This window comes from Lagenorhynchus albirostris, chromosome 11 (assembly GCF_949774975.1).
Source record: "Lagenorhynchus albirostris chromosome 11, mLagAlb1.1, whole genome shotgun sequence".
In the NCBI taxonomy this organism is placed as follows: domain Eukaryota; kingdom Metazoa; phylum Chordata; class Mammalia; order Artiodactyla; family Delphinidae; genus Lagenorhynchus; species Lagenorhynchus albirostris.
The window spans coordinates 58,375,805-58,393,057 of NC_083105.1; the positions used below are offsets into that span (position 1 = coordinate 58,375,805).

At 42.6% G+C, this 17,253-nt stretch overlaps 1 protein-coding gene across 2 annotated transcripts in view; it reads right to left on the reverse strand.

Moving 5' to 3' along the window:
• Positions 1–350: 350 nt before the first annotated feature.
• LOC132528783 (17-beta-hydroxysteroid dehydrogenase type 6) overlaps positions 351–17,253 on the reverse strand; it is a 32,873-nt gene continuing 15,970 nt past the window's right edge. For both annotated transcript variants that reach the window (XM_060164859.1, XM_060164860.1), the window contains exons 2-5: positions 9,592–9,918; positions 6,983–7,241; positions 3,150–3,313; positions 351–688 (exon numbers count right to left, since the gene is read on the reverse strand). In XM_060164859.1, coding sequence (XP_060020842.1) covers positions 471–688; positions 3,150–3,313; positions 6,983–7,241; positions 9,592–9,904 — 954 coding nt within the window. In that variant the 5' untranslated portion in view covers positions 9,905–9,918 and the 3' untranslated portion in view covers positions 351–470. The remainder of the gene's footprint in view (positions 689–3,149; positions 3,314–6,982; positions 7,242–9,591; positions 9,919–17,253) is intronic.

The following is a 17,253-nucleotide window of genomic DNA, read 5'->3' on the forward strand; positions in this document are numbered from 1 at the left end:
AAAACAGCTGGCAAATAGGGAGGAGAAAACAAAATTAAACATTTACTAAAAGTACCAAAGTATAGACCCATTTCAAGTTAAGGATGAACAGATCCACATTTCTCAATAGTCCTTGAGCAATAGTTTAGCACAGCACAGAACAGCTATTCATTTACATTAAAAAATAACATCAAAACAAGCTAAATTGTTTCTGGTCTACTCTGTTTAATAGGGCAAGGAAGATTGATGCCTTTTGGAAATACTATCATCAAAAAATGGTTAAAATGGTAAAGATTTATCACCTAAAGGTGTAAGCTTTGGATATCTGGAATAAAAACCTATTGGTTCTCTGATGGTGCCAGATAAATGAGTTTAGGCAAGAAAGTTTATTGTTACAAAAAGTATAGATGATACATAAAAATTATTGGGACACTAACAATCAATTTCAGATTTTTGTCTTCTTCATTTCAAGAGCCACCAACCCGTTTTCTTTAGACTGCCTGGGCTGGTTTGGGCCAAGATCTAGTCAATATGTAGTCTGCCAGTGATGTAGGTAAATAAGATAGAGGGATGAAGAAAAATTTAGCATCCCAGCCAGCTGAGTATCGAGTGCGGGGATGAACAGATGTCAGGGCATGTTCCATACAGTCAGTAACCAGGTTCAGGTTTGTGCTACAACTCAACATCCCTTGTTTCAGGAGATCGTGATCTGTATACAAAAAGAAAAATGGTGGTCAGCAATCTTATTGCTTATATTTTTAAGATCCTGTTGCATGCAGTCACAGAAGTCTAATTACATTTAATTGCCACAAGGATTAGGCCAATCAGACCTGTGCTTCGCAATATAACAGCCACTAGCCACATGCAGCTAATGAGCACTTAAAATACAGCTAGCATGACTGAAAACTGAATTTTGGGGGGGTGGGAGGTGTTGCTGCGCAGCACAGCTTGCGGTATCTTAGTTCTTCGACCAGCGACTGAAGCCGGGCCCCAGCAGTGAAAGCGCCAAGGCCTAACCACTGGACTGCCAGGGAATTCCCTGAAAACTGAATTTTTTAATTTAATTGATTTTACTTTTAAAACTCAATTCTGTTATTGGAAAACTTTTAAGTATGTCTGGAACAATATAGGTATGTGAATCTACTTTTTCAACTGGAAATTTTTTAACATCTTTATTGAGATAATTCACATTCATAAAAACCATCCATTTAAAGTATACAAATCAATGACTTTTAGTATATCCAGAGTTGTGCAACCATCACCACAATCTAAGTTTAGGACATTTTCATCATCCCAAAAAGAAACCCCATACCCATTAGCAATCACTCCCATTTCCTGCCAACCCACCCAGCCCTAGGCAACAACCAATCTACTTTCTGTCTCTATGGCTTGCCTTTTCTGGACACTTCATGTAAATAGAATCATACATTGTGGTCTTTTGTGACTGGCTTCTTTCAGGGGCAAAATGTTCTCAAGGTTCATCCTGTCATAGCATGGATCAGTACTTCATTTCTTTTAATTGCCAAGTAATATTCCATTGTAGGGCTATACCACATTTTGTTTACCCATTCAACAGTCGATGGACATCTGAACTGTTTCCACTCTGGGGCTCTTATGAATAATGCTGCTGGTAACCATAAATTGTATTAATCCAAATACAGAAGAAGTACCTCCTAGGAAAATTTAGCATGCAAGTTGAGATGTGCTATAAGTGTAAAATACACACCCATTTTCAAAGACTAATAGGAAAAAGAATATAAAATATCTTATTAATAGCTTTTATATTGATAATAAATGTTGAAATGATAGTATTTTGGATATATCGGTCTTAAATAAAATGTATTATTAAAATTTGTTTAACCTGTTTCTTTTCCTTTTTTAGAAAGTAGCTACTAGAAAATTTAAGATTACATATGTGGCTCTCATATATCTGTTGGACAGCACTGATCTAGATTATTCTGATCCATGGACAAGTATATGAACAATTTCAACTCCTTAAATCATGAAATACATATATCTCTCATTTTACATATTGTCACTTCTTAGTAAATTCTATTTTCCTTTGATTTCTATTGCCAAACTACATGTACTCGCAAGGGGAAACGAATTCCCTAATAGTTTAAAACTTTAGGTGGAGAAGAGCTTAGAACAATGGCTGTGCCCCTGACATGTTAGGAACTGTAGTTCTCTAGCTTGAGTTCTGAGAGGCTGAGGAAGTTTGCTGTCAGCTAGCTTTTCCTTGTTCCAATTTCTCTCCCCTTTGTTGATGGTGACCCTCTTACGCCTGATGCACCTAGAAGACAGGGTTGTAGGTCGGGACTCTTCTGTCTGCACATCCCCCTTCTTTTCTCTGTACCGCAATATCACCCAAAGCCAAGCACAGGACTACTGCTACCCACCACGGGGCCTTTTTGTGAAAGGGAAAAGAGAGCTGCTCCCTTTGCCCTTGGCAAGCTGCTGACTGCTCTGTGTGAAGAAAAAGCATCCCTTCCCCCCAGGAAGGTGCAGACCCACATAGTGCGCATGACTTAATTCTACTTAGAGGACTGCCTTCCCTGTTCCCCCAAAACTGCCTCCTCCTCCAGATTATCAGAATGGCATTCTTACACGAAATTAAACCATCTCACTCCTACCAGGCTCCCAGGGCCTGCACATGAGGTCTAGCCTCTGCGAATGGCCAATAGGGCCCTGCAAATCCGGTCCTAACTCACTTACCTCTCCCCACCTATATATACCCTCCCTCCCCTCACAATAAAACATGGAGTTTGTGGCTTGGCTGTTACCCAAAGGGTAGATAATATTGAAGGCTGAACTTTAGTTAAGCAGGCCCCCACACCAGTCCTGACAAACTGTGGAGGGCACCCCCTCCCAAGACCCAGAGGCTCCATGCCTCTAACCATGTAATATCTCCCTGGTGCGCAGGTGGCCAGGCTCACAGGTGACAAGGCAGGGCAGGCCCTGGCCCTAGGCTGCCTATATGGCCTCTTCCTCAGCCACAACAGCCATCACCAAGCCAACCATGAAGGCACTGGGACCTCCCTGAACCCCTCTTGTCCTGGGAAGGCTTTGTTTAAGGAGCTTTTTTCTCAGATCTACCAATCATTCTCCACCAACCCTCTTTGTCCTTCTCATGCAAGGTTATCCATTATACCGTCAAAAGAAAAGCTCACAGGTATCAAAAAACTTCTGTCCATAGGACTCCTTAATATGCACAGGGACTTCTTTCCAGACTTGTTTCGCTGCCTCTGAGGACTTCTGCAAATCTGACATTCCTGTTCGGAAGTAGCCGGGTTCAATTATGCTGATTTTCACCCCGAAATGTTGAAGCTCACGCCTAGGAAAAAGAAATCCTCAAGTTAACTCCTCTGATTGAAAGATACCACAATTTCAACGTTCTCAGGGAAAAAACAAAACAAAACAAAAAATAGTTATAAAAACACCTTTACTGAATATTTTAAAGAATAAAGAAATGGAAAGGAAAAAAATAAAATTTTAAACATCCCTAGATGCCACAATTGGGACATGATTATACAAACCACCATAACCATTCAATCCCACACCCACTCATTTAACAGAGTCATTAAGTTTCTACCATGTGCTATACACTGGAAATATGAAAACGACAAAGAATAATAAAGAAAATTAGCATTTTTATGGAATCTACTGTGCTAAGTGTTTTACATGCACAACCTCAGTAAATTAAGACTCTGTTCACCACCCCAAAAAGCTCACAGTGGGTGAGTCTGACAAGTAAGCAAATAATTGCAATACAATTCAAAAGAATTTAAAGGAGAGGTATTCAAGGGGCTACATAAGTAGAGAGGAGGATATAGATTTTCTGAGGGAGTCAGAGAAGGCTTCAGTGAGGAGAAAATGTTTCAGTTGAGCTTCGAAGGATAAAGAGGAAATTTCCCAGTGAGGAAAGAGGTGGAATGGAATACCAGGCAGCAGAAACTGTACACAGAGCGTAGGGGGCTGTGCAAAATTACAGTGTGTTCAAAGACAGCAAGAGACCATTAGTGGAATATGATGTGGGCATTAAAATAACAGGCCATTGGTCATTCCAGAATATTCGGGTTAGTTCAAAAAACAGTTCCAAAAATACTTATCAGGAGCTGTGTATGTGCCAGGCACTGTGCTAAGTGCCGCCTTCACCAAGTAAAGTAAGATGACATGGCGCACCATGTGAGAGGTATTCTCTCAGTACTCCAGGGACAGTGATGAGGGGTGCTCCCTGATCTAGAGGTTCAAGCAGCCTCGTTCGAGAAGATGAAGCCCAAGCTGATGTCAAGGAGAAATGTTTGGAACCATGGTCCATAAGAATGTAAAACATAAAGCATCATGAGTCTCTAAAGCCATGAGTGGTTCTCAAAGTGTAGACCCCAGATCAACAGCATCAGCGTCTGGGAGCTGGTTGGAAATGCAGATTATTGAGCCCCAGTCCAAACTTACAGTCAGAAACTCTGGGGGTGAGAACCAATAATCTGTTTGAACAAGCCCTTCAGGTGGCTCTGAGGCATGCTAAAAGTTAAGAACCACTGCTCTAAAGGAAAAGCCTCCCTTATCAAACCCAAACCTAAAACTTTCCAAGTCAGAGCTTCAGAAAATGATTCTCCAGGTGCCTGTGCGTGCTGGGGAAGAAGGAGGGGCTACGCAAGCCAGGGGTGCTTCAGCCCTCTACATTGCACCTCCCCTTGCAGCTTTCTCACAGATTCCCAACACGCCACAACATCTCCAGCCCCTCTAAAACTCCAGTCCAAATGTGGGACAAAACTTCCTTTTCCTGTTTAATCCTTAGCACAATTAAGGCAAACTGGAATTTTCTAAAGGAATTAGTGATTTAAGGTTGGAAGGGCATATCTTTGTTCTTGGTCTGGGAATGAGTCAAGGAGTCCAAGAGTCATGAGTGGTAGTAAATCAGAAGGCAGCAGCCCTGTGGAAATAGACAGGATGTTGGGTAGGCAGAAAGCCAGACAAGGTGCCTGCCACATAGTAACAACTCATGTAGTGTCCACGGTTATTTCCCTATTCCCTTCCTGAGCAGATAATATAGGCACAATGTATTAGATATATACCAGTCATGGCATGTGGTAGGCTAAATAATGGCCCCCAAAGATATCAGGTCCTAATCCCCGGAACCTGTAAATATTACCTTATGTGGCAAAGATTTTGCAAGTTTGATTCAGTTAAGGATCTTGAGATAGGAAAACTGTGCCAGATTATCTGGGTGCATCCTAAATGCAATCACAACTACCCTTATAAAAGAGGCAGAGGTAGATTTGAAGACCAACAGAGGAAGAGAAGGCAGCATGATCATGAAAGCAGAGATTGGAGTGATGTGGCCACAAGCCAAGGAATGCTGGCAGCCACCAGAAGCTGGAAGAGGCAAGTAATGAATTCTCTCCTAGAGCCTCCGGAAGGAACGTGGCCCTGTCAACAACTGATTTTAGCCCAGTGATACTGATTTCAGACTTCTAGACTCCAGAACTCTGAGGGAATAAATATGTGTTGTTGTAGGACACCATATACCATAAATTACTTGTGGTAATTTATTACAGCAGCCATAGGAAGCTAATACATGGTGCCTATAATATTTATAGCTCATTTCCAAGTGAAACTGCCCTAGAGTCAGCCCCTGCTAAGGGAGAGTCTGTGCAGCACTATTTTGTACCATGTGACTGCACCCTCATGTCTGTAGCTGACTGGACCAGGAATGGTACTTGATGGGAGGGGAGCCCCTCTCAGGGCTAGACAGTGACTCTGCCTGTTATTACCTATATGGCCTTGGCAAATTACTGAACCTCTGTGCCTCAGTTTCCCTAGATATAGTCAATACAGTAAAGATAAAATAATTCCTTTCTCATTGGGTTGCCATGAAAATTAAATGATTTATTAGATGGAAAGTACTCACAACAGTGCCTGACACATAATAAGTGCAAAAAATATCACATGATGCGGTGTCACCCGGCACACAAAAAATGAACTCAGCCAGTAGGAATCTCTGTCTCAGAAATTAAAATATAAGGGGGACTATAATAAGAAGGAGCAGCTGATAGAGGGACATGAAGCTGAAATGATGTATTTTAAAAAACCAGGAGGTAGAGGCAGGGCAATTAGGGATTGTGGCAAACTGAAGCTATAAGAAAGAAAAGAAGCTATTAGATAAAGAAAAGTTATACAGAGTAAAAGGATGGAAAAAGTTAGTTAGAAGCAGATGAGCACCAGAAAGAGTCACTGTGAAGAAACGAGGACAGGTTTACTTCAAGGAGGAAAGAAGACAGTCATCCTCTCTCCAGAAATGAAATTTTCTTAAGGATAAACCTTGAGAGTTAAAATGTGATGTGCTGACAGTAGACAGACTTGGGGTCAAAACACAGGTCTGCCAAATCATGGTCGTTGCAGCTGAACTTTGAGAAAGATACCAAAATCTGAGCCTCAGTTTCCTGTATAAAACAGACTAGTGATAATACCTACACATCAGATTTTGGAAGTGATGAAATAAGATAATGCAGATGAGGGCTTCCCTGGTGGCGCAGTGGTTAAGAATCCACCTGCTGGGACTTCCCTGGTGGCACAGTGGTTAAGAATCTGCCTGCCAATGCAGGGGACACGGGTTCGAGCCCTGGTCCGGGAAAATACCACATGCCACAGAGCAACTAAGCCCGTGCGCAACAACTATTGAGCCTGCGCTCTAGAGCCTGCAAGCCACAACTACTGAGCCCACGTGCCACAACTACTGAGGCCTGCGTGCCTAGAGCCTGTGCTCCGCAGCAAGAGAAGCCCTAGCAATGAGAAGCCCGCACACCGCAACGAAGAGTAGCCCCCACTCGCCGCAACTAGAGAAAGCCTGCGCGCAGCAACGAAGACCCAACGCAGCCAAAAATAAAATTGTTTTTAATTTTAAAAATTAAGAAAAAAGATAATGTAGGTGAAAGTGACTAGCATGGTGTCTAAGACATATTTAAGTGCTCAGTAGTTGCTTTTGTTTTAACTTGAGAGTTACCTCAGAATATCTGAAAAGGCTTGCACTCCATACTTGGTGCAAGAGTAGACTCCTCCAAAGAAAGCAATTCTTCCCAGAATGCTGGAGACATTGACAATCCTCCCCTGTGCTCTCCTTACCAAGGGAAGCATGCTCAAGGTCACCTCTATCAAACCAATGAGGTTCACTTTGAGGGTATCCATACAGGCCTCAATCTTCAGCCACTCAGTGTAGCCATGCGGGTGAAAAATGCCTGCGTTGTTGACCAGGCCCCAGAGCCCTGAAACAATAAAAATCAAAGCAGGAGTTCAGTTTCACACAAAAACGACAGACTTCTACCTTGATCGATCTTCCTGCTGAAGACAACTAAAAATGCTAGACAAAACATATTTTTTCAATCTTCTTAAACACATCTATCACTAAGAAGGTAAAGGAAGTTCAGGCCAAAAACTAAGAGAAGGCACAAATCCAGAGAGGATAAACAGAACCCAGACGCTAGCTTTTGATTCGAGGGAATTTGCCAACCAGTGTGAATTTGAACTTTAGTATTTATAGCATCAAAAAACATATACAATAAGAAGACATGAAGTCCAGGGCCCACCTAAGATAGGGAGTCTAATAAAAGACACTTTCTGCATTAAACTGGAATCCTAAATGGCTACACTATCACTTTAGTGATAGAGATAGAAAGGACTTTCAAAGGACTGAAAGTAAAACTGCCTATCTTGAGCTCTGGTGTTGGGGGGAGGAGGGAAGAATCGGCCCCAAGGACCAAAAGAAAAGAAGATTTGGTGGAGATGAGATAATAAGAGTCCTTCCTCCTTTAGATGTGGTGAGTTTGAGGTTCCAGCAGAATTTCCAGATGAGAAAGCCAGCAAGTAGTTGGGAATTCAGGGAAGAAATAATTTAGAAATCAAGGACAAAAAGGTAATAGGTTAAACTATGGGTAACTAAGGTCCATTCAACATTTGTTGAGCCCTTAACATGTACCAGACAATATGTCGGAAACTGGAAATACAATAATGGGTAAGAGAGGTCCATGTCCTCAAGGAGCACACTCTCTAACAGATGGGAAAACAATAAAAATAATAATAACAATACAGTAGAAATAAACCACTGTGCGCAGCACAGAGGCTGTAACTACCCGTAACACCTGACTCTAGAGTCAAGAACATCCTCAGGTAGGAGGAATATTTTAAAGTCAACTTTCTAATTTAAAGTAAATTAAAAAAAAAAAACATTCCTCAATCCAAACAAAACAATTTTATTACTAGTTTGCAACTCCTAGGATGAATATATATTCAGGGGGTCCAATTATCAGGATCTATTGAATCATAAAACAAGTGGAGGAAAAAGAAGGGGATCAAAGAGGATTTGGATAATATCCAGAGAAAGTGAAACTTAGAAAAGAGGATTTACCCATAATTGCCAAAAATTAAAACCAACCAAGATGTCCTTCAGTAAGTGAATGGATAAGCAAACTGTGGTACCTACAATGGAATATTATTCAGTGATAAAATGAAATGAGCTATCAAGCCACAGAAAAACATGGAGGGACATTAAATGCATATTGTTAAATGGAAGAAGCCAGTCTAAAAGACTTCATACAATATGATTCCAACTACATGACATTTGGGAAAAGGCAAAACTATGGAAACAGTAAAAAGCTGTGTAGTTGCCAAGGTTTGGGGGGAGGTGGGGAGAGCAGAGGAGATGAATAGGTGGAGCACAGAGGATTTTTAGGGCACTGAAATTATTCTACATTATATTGTACTATAACGGTGGATACAGGATAGTTTACACTTGGCAAAACCCATAGAACCGTACAACACAAAGTGGATCCTAATGTAAACTATGGACTTTAGTTAATGATAATGTATCAATATTAGTTTATCAATGTAATAAATGTACTACACCAATGCAAGATATTAATAACAGGAGAAACTGTAAGAGGGGGGTTGTATATGGGAACTCTGTACTTTTCAACTTTTCTATAAACCTATAACTGCTCTAAGAAATACAGTCTATTAATTACAAAAAGTAAAATAGGGCTTCCCTGGTGGCGGAGTGGTTGAGGATCCACCTGCCGATGCAGGCGACGCGGGTTCGTGCCCCGGACCGGGAGGATCCCACGTGCCGCGGAGTGGCTGGGCCCGTGAGCCCTGGCCGCTGAGCCTGCGCGTCCGGAGCCTGTGCTCCACAACGCGAGAGCCCACAGCAGTGAGAGGCCCGCGTACCGCAAAAATAAAATAAAATAAAATAAAAGACCAAAGGCTGACTTCCAGGGATGTCTATATTTTAGATAGTAGAAGAATCAGATGTCTATGTTTTAGATAGTAGAAGAATCAGATTCTTAAGAACACCTTGAAAATTCTTCAGACATAAAGAATTGCGGTTGTAAACACTCCACTTGAAAGGTGAGATAACAGCCTCAAATCTACTGGGTTCATTTTTCAATGTTACATTGTTAAGGAAATGAAACACTGCAGAAGGTCACAACTGTCCTTCAAATGACAAAGCCAGCTTTTCAAGCCCTGCTTTTGAGATTATATATATATAATATATATATACACATAAAACTTTAACATCTTCATTCCTAAGTAAATGAAAGAAAAAATACTTCTCCATACCTCTGTTCCCCACACGCTCCTTCACCCACTCAGTGGCCGCAGCGATGCTCTCAGTCTTGGTGACGTCCAGGATCACCGTCTCCAACCTGTCTGATGTCTGGTTCCTCAGCTGCTCGGCCCCCTGCTCCGTCAGACACGCAGCCAGAACCCTCAAGCCTCGCAGGTGCAGCTGCCTGGCCAGCAGGTTCCCAAAGCCCGAGTCACAGCCCGTGATGAAGACAAACTTGTCCTGGAGGTGGCTCACCACCTGCCTCTCCCGGTACCAGCGCAGGAGGTAGTACAGGCCCATAAGGACCGCCAGGTACAGCCACATGGTGAGGGGACCTCCTTCGAAAGAAAAAGAAGAGGGACTTCCCTGGTGGCGCAGTGGCTAAGAATCCGCCTGCCAATGCAGGGACACGGGTTCAAGCCCTGGTCCAGGAAGATCCCACATGCTGCAGAGCAACTAAGCCCGTGTGCCACAACTACTGAGCCTGCGTGCCACAACTACTGAAGCCCGAGCGCCTAGATCCCGTGCTCCGCAACAAGAGAAGCCGCTGCAATGAGAAGCCTGCGCACTGCAATCAAGAGTAGCCCTCTCTTGCCGCAACTAGAGAAAGCCCGCGCACAGAAACGAAGACCCAACGCAGCCAAAAATAAATAATTTTTTAAAAAAAGAAAAGAAAAAGAGCTTTCATTTTATTCCTTCCTTTTTTCTTTCACTAGTATTTACTGAGTATTGACTATGTGCCAGGCATTGCACTAAGTGCTGGGACTCTGTATTAACTAATACTTGGTCCTACCCTCTAGCCACAGTCTAGAGGGGGGAGTCAGGGAAGTAACCAAACAAATGCACTGCAATGTGGTAGGTGCCAAACGGAAGTATATACAGTCTAATGAGACTATAAAGGAGGGTGACCCACTGCCTGCAAAGTTAGAAACGAATTCACAGAGGCAGTGATTTTGGAACTACTTCCAACAAAATAGTTGAGTTCAAAAAGTGGACAAGGCGGGTGGCGGGGGTGGGGGTGTGTGTGATGAATTGGGGGATTGGGACTGACATATATACACTAATATGTATGAAATGGATAACTAATAAGAACCTGCTGTATAAAAAAATAAATAAAATTCTAAAAAAAAAAAAAGTGGACAAGGATAAAAGGACATTCCAGGCAGTAATAGTGTGTACATGAATGGAGTGGTGAGCAGCATAAAACTTCCTGATACCTGTGAGAAGTTCAGATGATGCAGAGAGCACACGAAGGAAGAAATGGAAGATGAGGTAGTGAAGGGCCAGACTAGGAAGGGTCCTGTGGGTCACACTAAGAAATCTGGAGGTTATCTTATAGGCAACAAGGGTGTGCCATTAGAAGGTATTAAACTGAAGACTAATGTCCAGATTTAGCTTTAGCAAGATCTGTCTCACAGTGGGAGTGGAGGATGGATTAAACAGGAAGGGGTGTGATGAAGGCAAAGAGATTAGTTAAGAGACCCAGCAGTTTGGGTGAGACATTGCAGCCAAAGCAGTTTGTAAATATAGACCAATCAGATGCATTATTGAAATGAGTGTTCAGAGATGCCTACCTTTCTATACGTAGTTCTAGAGAAACATCCACCATTTGGGGCAATCTATAGTTGTTGGCTGAACTAACATATGACTCATAAAGTCATAGGCAGAGGTCAAAGATGGGTGTGGGCCCACTAGGACATCATAAGGCCTACACAATGCCTACCTTAGCTTGGCTTTAAGGTCCTCCCAGTGCTCTGGCCCTTGATTTCCTTCTTAGCTTTCTCTTTTACCACACCTCTTTTGCACCCTACTCTTTAGTCATAACAAGCACCCTGCAGTACTCCACACAGTACAGGCTTTTCATGCCTCAGCATACACCTCTCTCTACAATTCCTTCTTTCCCAGCTCTCATCCACTTGACAAATAATACTCATCTGTTAAGCCTCCACTGAACCATCATTTTCATTCAACAAACATCAATTCAACATCTACTATGAGTCAGACATGATGTTAGGCACTGATACACACAAGTGAACAAAACAAGGTTCCATTATTCATTGAATTCACAGTCTAAGTGTAAAGACTGACAAGAAAACAATGCAATATACAGTCGTCCCTTGGTAGCCACAGAGGACTGGTTACAGGACCCTTCACAGATACCAGAATCTGAACATGTTTACATCCCGTATGTAAAATGGCATAGTATTTGCATATAACCTATGAACATCCTCCCGTACACTTTTTTTCTTTTTTAACATCTTTATTGGGGTATAATTGCTTTACAATGGTGTTTTAGCCGTACACTTTAAATCATCTCTAGATTACTTATAATACTTAATTCAATCTAAGTGCTATGGAATAGTTGTAAACACAATGTAAATGCTATGTATCGATAATTAGTTATAAAAACAATGTAAATGCTATGTAAATAGTTGCTGGCATGCAGCAAATTCAAGTTTTGCCTTTTGGAACTTTCTGGAAATTTTTTTTCTAATATTTTTGATCTGTGGATGGTTGAATCTGCAGGTGCAAAACTCGTAGATATAGAGGGCCAACCACAATAGAAGTAAGGGCAGGATGCTGTTGGAGCATACAGGAGAGGCTTCCAAGCCAGTCCAGGGAGATCTGAGAAGTTTCCTAGTGAGAGTAAAATATAACTTGAGATCTAAAGCATAATAAAATAAAAACAAAAGCAGCTAATGCTTGCATAGCACTTGCTGTGTATCAGGCCCTGTTATATTAACTTATTGAATTCTCACAACAGCCCCATAAGGCAGGTCCTGTCAATATCCCTGTGTGTCGGTTCAGATGCCAAGACAGAACTAGACAGGCAAGGGACTCACTGAAGGAAACAACTTATAGAGAATAAAGGGGGAAAGTGTAGGAATAGGTGCCAATACATGTCTGACACCTCTAAAAGAAGAGAGAGAAGAAAGAAGGAATTAAAAGGAAGAAACTTTAACTACAGTTCAGCCCTGAGAAAGTCTCAGCTAGGCTGATGAGGGTCCTGGAGCAAAGATTGCCAGTAGAGTCCCACATTGGGCCGAACTGGTTAGAACTTTCAGTCCCACCTCCAGGGAGAGGAGAGGGGCTGGAGATTGAGTTTAATCACTAATGGCTAATGATTTAAATCAATTATGCCTAAGTAATGAAGCCTCATCAAAACCAAAAAGAACAGGGTTCAGAGAGCTTCCAGATGAACGTATGGAGATTCAGGGAAAGTGGTGTACTTGGAGAGGGCATGGAAGCTCTGCACCCTTTCCCCATAACTTGCCCTAAGCATCTCTTCCATCTGGCTGCTCCTGAGTTGTATGCTTTTTTAATAAACTAGCAATCAGATAAGTAAAATGTTTCTCTGAGTTCTGTTAGCCACTCTAGCAAATGAATCGAACCCAAGGATGGGGTTGTTGGATCCTCCAATCTATAGCCAGTCCGTCAGAAGCAGAGATGATAATCTGGGCTTGCAACTGGTGTCTGAAGTGAGGGGTGAAGAGGGTAGTCTTGTAGGACTGAACCCTTGACCTGTGGAATCTGATGCTGTCTCCTGGTAGTTAGTGTCAGAACTGAGTTGAATTGTGGGACATCTAGCTGGTGTTACAGAGAATTGCTTGTTGTAATTGGGTCCAGAACTGTTAAGGGTATAGGGGAATAAAATTATAGAGGCAGTGAAGGGGAGAAAACAGTGGATAGAGACATTTAATACTCCCTCCCTCCTCTTCTCTTTCTCTCCTTTTCCCCCTCCCCCCACCTCCCTATTCTCTCCCCTCCCCCAAGCTTTCTGCTCTCTCCAATCTGAGAGCTCTGTGTTCTCTAGCCAGCTGCCTCTGTTCTGCCCAACTGTCATTCTCTGGTGCACTGTAGTAACAGAGCTTCATCCTGTTTGTTTACTGACTAAAAGGGTAATTTCCTGATGCCAGTCAAAGATGAAAATCCATTTCCCCCATTAGGAAGAAGCTTGGAACCCACAGCCTCTCTGGGTATTACTACTATTCAACCATCACAGAGCAAGAAGACTAAACCTGCAGAAGAAATATGCCAGGCCAGGCAGAATCCCAAAACGTGAGCCAAAAGTGAACATTAATCAAATACCTGCAGATGCCTTGACTATTTCAAATATCTATATCCCTTGACCTGACCATTTTCTGAGGTTCTGTCCTGTATTTCTAATTTCCTTAAGTACTCTCCAGCCAGCTGTGTAGCAAGAAACTCAATATATCTGAGATAGAACACATCATATTTTCTCCTAAAACTGTTTCTCCTCCAGTATTCCCAATTTCTATTTGTATTACTTTTTAGTCTTAAGGCTCTGATACTTCCTCTTCATTGCCCCATGCATTCCCTCGGGAGACGAGGCTGTAGAGTCTAGCTCTCTAGTATCTGGAGCACCTGTCCCCTCCCCTTCATTCCTATGGCCACATCCATTGTTCAAGCCTTCAACGTTCAGTACCTCTTGCTTGGCCTATCATAGAAGCCTTCTCACCATCCCCACAGCGTCAGTCCCTTCCCCTCTCCTCCACATGGTGCTGTCTAGTTAATTTTCCTAAAGCACAGCTCTGGTGATGTGACTACCTGAAAAGCATCCAACCTACTAAATAAAATCTAAATCATCTTAATCCATGATTGGGCCTCAACCTTATCTCCCCCTCCTCCCACTCACATGGCCTATGTTCCATCCAAACCAAACAGCCTGCTGCTCTCCATTTATTCATGCCCTGCTCTTTCCACGCTCCAGATCTGTGGTCTCACCATTCCCTTTGCCTGAAATGCCCTTCTTGCTTATCTATGCATGTCAGTAGACTACCTGTCCTGCAAGACTCAGCAAATCACACTTCCTCCATATAAAGCCATCTCTGAATTATCAACAGCAGGTCTGCTCTCCCATAACAATCTATTCATACCTCTCCTGTGTAGCTCATCTCTCCAACTGGACTGGTACTCCTGGGGTAGTTCTGTGACCGATTCATCTTTATACACAGGACCTACTTCAGGGCTTTGGTCCAGTATATAGTTGAACTGAATAAACAGTTACCACTTCTGGAAGAGCCTGTTTGTTTTTAATATATATTCAGAAAACGGTGCGACTGTACCCAATTGATCAACTATGGTTGTACATCACCATTTTATTTGCTGCATTATTTTTCTTTTTCTTGAAAGTAGCAACTATAATATAATACATAGTAAGTGTTTCTACACATTTTTTCCTTCTCTATAGATATTTAGAAAGTGTCTAACTTCATGAAGACACAGAGAAGCAAGTGTAAGGCAAGACTGTGCTTCCTCACCCTGACCATTCTGCCTGGAACCTGGTACATCCTCACTCATCATATTCAGTCACATTCCAAACCCTAGAGATTCTTTAATATTATCTCTTACATCTCTGCCCTTCCTTACATTCTACCTTGGTTTTTACCTTCACTCTTCTTACCTGGCCTAAAGCCTCCTAAATTATCTCCCCATTTCCAGTTCATTCTACACACCACTGCTGGATGAATTTTTCTCAAGCCCTGTCATGCCATTCCCTTTCAGCAGTCCCCAGTGGTCCACCAAATACAGGATAAACTCCTCACCAGATGATTCTAGGCCCTCCACTATAGTCCATCTCACAAATGTCAGCTTGCAGTCTAGTTAGGAAACTCACTGTTTCTCAAACCTGCCAGTGTATTTTGGCCTCTAGGGCTTTGCTCTTGCTATTTCCTCTGCTCGTTCACTGAAACAAGCAGTTATTAAACATCAAATCTGCACCAAATTCTGGGTAAGTGTTGAGAATACAGAGATGAGCGTAACCTAGTGCCTACCCTTAAGGAGCTCACAGAACTAGTAGGGGATATAAAAACAGAAATAAATTATTAAGAAAATGTGGAAGGGACAACAAGAGAAAGTGCTTATTTTTGCCTAAGGTGTCACGGAAGAGGTAGCATTAGAGGTGAACAGAAGCTCAGCGCACTAAGCAGAATGAAGAGAAGCATACCTCAGGCAGCAGGAACAGGATGGGAGACGGCACAGAGGTTTATAAGGCTATATGCCATGGAGTAGCAAAAGGTGATGCTGGAAAGACAGGTAGGGGCCTGATCATGAAAGCCCTTGGTTGGCATACCAAAGAATGTAGGACTTCCCTGGTGGCACAGTGGTTGAGAGTCCGCCTGCCAATGCAGGGGACACGGGTTCCATCCCTGGTCCGGGAAGATCCCACATGCCACGGAGCAACTAAGCCCGTGTGCCACAACTACTGAGTCTGCGCTCTAGAGCCCACGAGCCGCAACTACTGAGCCCATGTGCCACAACTAGTGAAGCTCACATGCCTAGAGCCCGTGCTCTGCAACAAGAGAAGCCACCGCAATGAGAAGCCCATGCACTGTAACAAAAAGTAGCCCCTGCTCGCCACAACTAGAGAAAGCCTGCATGCAGCAACGAAGACCCAACGCAGACAAAAATAAAAAAGAATGTAGATTGTGTCCTCAATTTTGTCATTTATGCATTCAATCAACATTTTTTGAGCACCCACTATGTGCCAGGCACTGTTAGGTGCTGACCACTCATATACTGCTGATGGCAACATAAAATGGTATAGCTGCACTGGAACCTTGAAAACATTATGCTTAGTTGAAAAAGATCACATATTGTATGATTCAATTTATATGAAATTTCCAGCATAGGCAAACCTGTAGAAACAGAAAGTAGGTGAGTGGTTGCCTAGGACTGGATTGGGGGAGTTGGGGGAAAATAGGGAGGGTGACTGCTAAAGTGTAAGGGAATTCTTTTGGGAGTAATGAAAATGTTCTAAAATTGATTGTAGTGATGGTCACACAACTCTGTGAATATACTAAGAGCTAATGAATTGCATATTTTAAATGGGTGAATTGTATGTGTGAATTATACCTCAATAAAGTTTTTAAATAAATAAAATAGACATAATAAATATGTTATAAGAGGGTATGCAGGGCTTCCCTGGTGGCGCAGTGGTTGAGAGTCCGCCTGCTGATGCAGAGGACACGGGTTCGTGCCCTGGTCCAGGAAGATCCCACATGCCGCGGAGCGGCTGGACCTGTGAGCCATGGCCACTGAGCCTGCGCGTCCGGAGCCTGTGCTCCGCAACGGGAGAGGCCAAAACAGTGAGAGGCCCGTGTACCGCAAAAAAAAAAAAAAAAGACGGTATGCACTTTGGAAAAAAGAAGAAAAGCAGGGACTTCCCTGGCGGTCCAGTGGTTAAGACTCCATGCTTCCACTTCAGGGGACATGGGTTCGATCCCAGGTCGGGGAACTAAGATCCCACATGCCACACCTCACAACCAAAAAAAAAAAAAAAATAGCAGAGTAAGGGGGATCAAGAGGGCTGAGGGGGGGCAGTTTGCAGCATTAAATATGGTGATCAGAGTAGGCCTCACTGAGAAAGCAACATCTGAGCAAAGACAGACAGGAGGCAGAAGAGTTGAACATGAAATAGGTATAAGCAGGAAGGGAAGAATTTGAAATAAGCAAGAGGCAGATGTCCTAGGACCTAGTAATTAGATGGGATAGTCCTAGGAAAATTCCCAGTTTAAAATCCCTGAGATGCAAGGATGGTTGAATATACACAAGAATGTATCAATAAATGTGATATAGCACATTAACAGAATGAAAGATTAAAATCATATGATCATCTCAATAGATGCAGAAAAAGCATTTGACAAAATTCA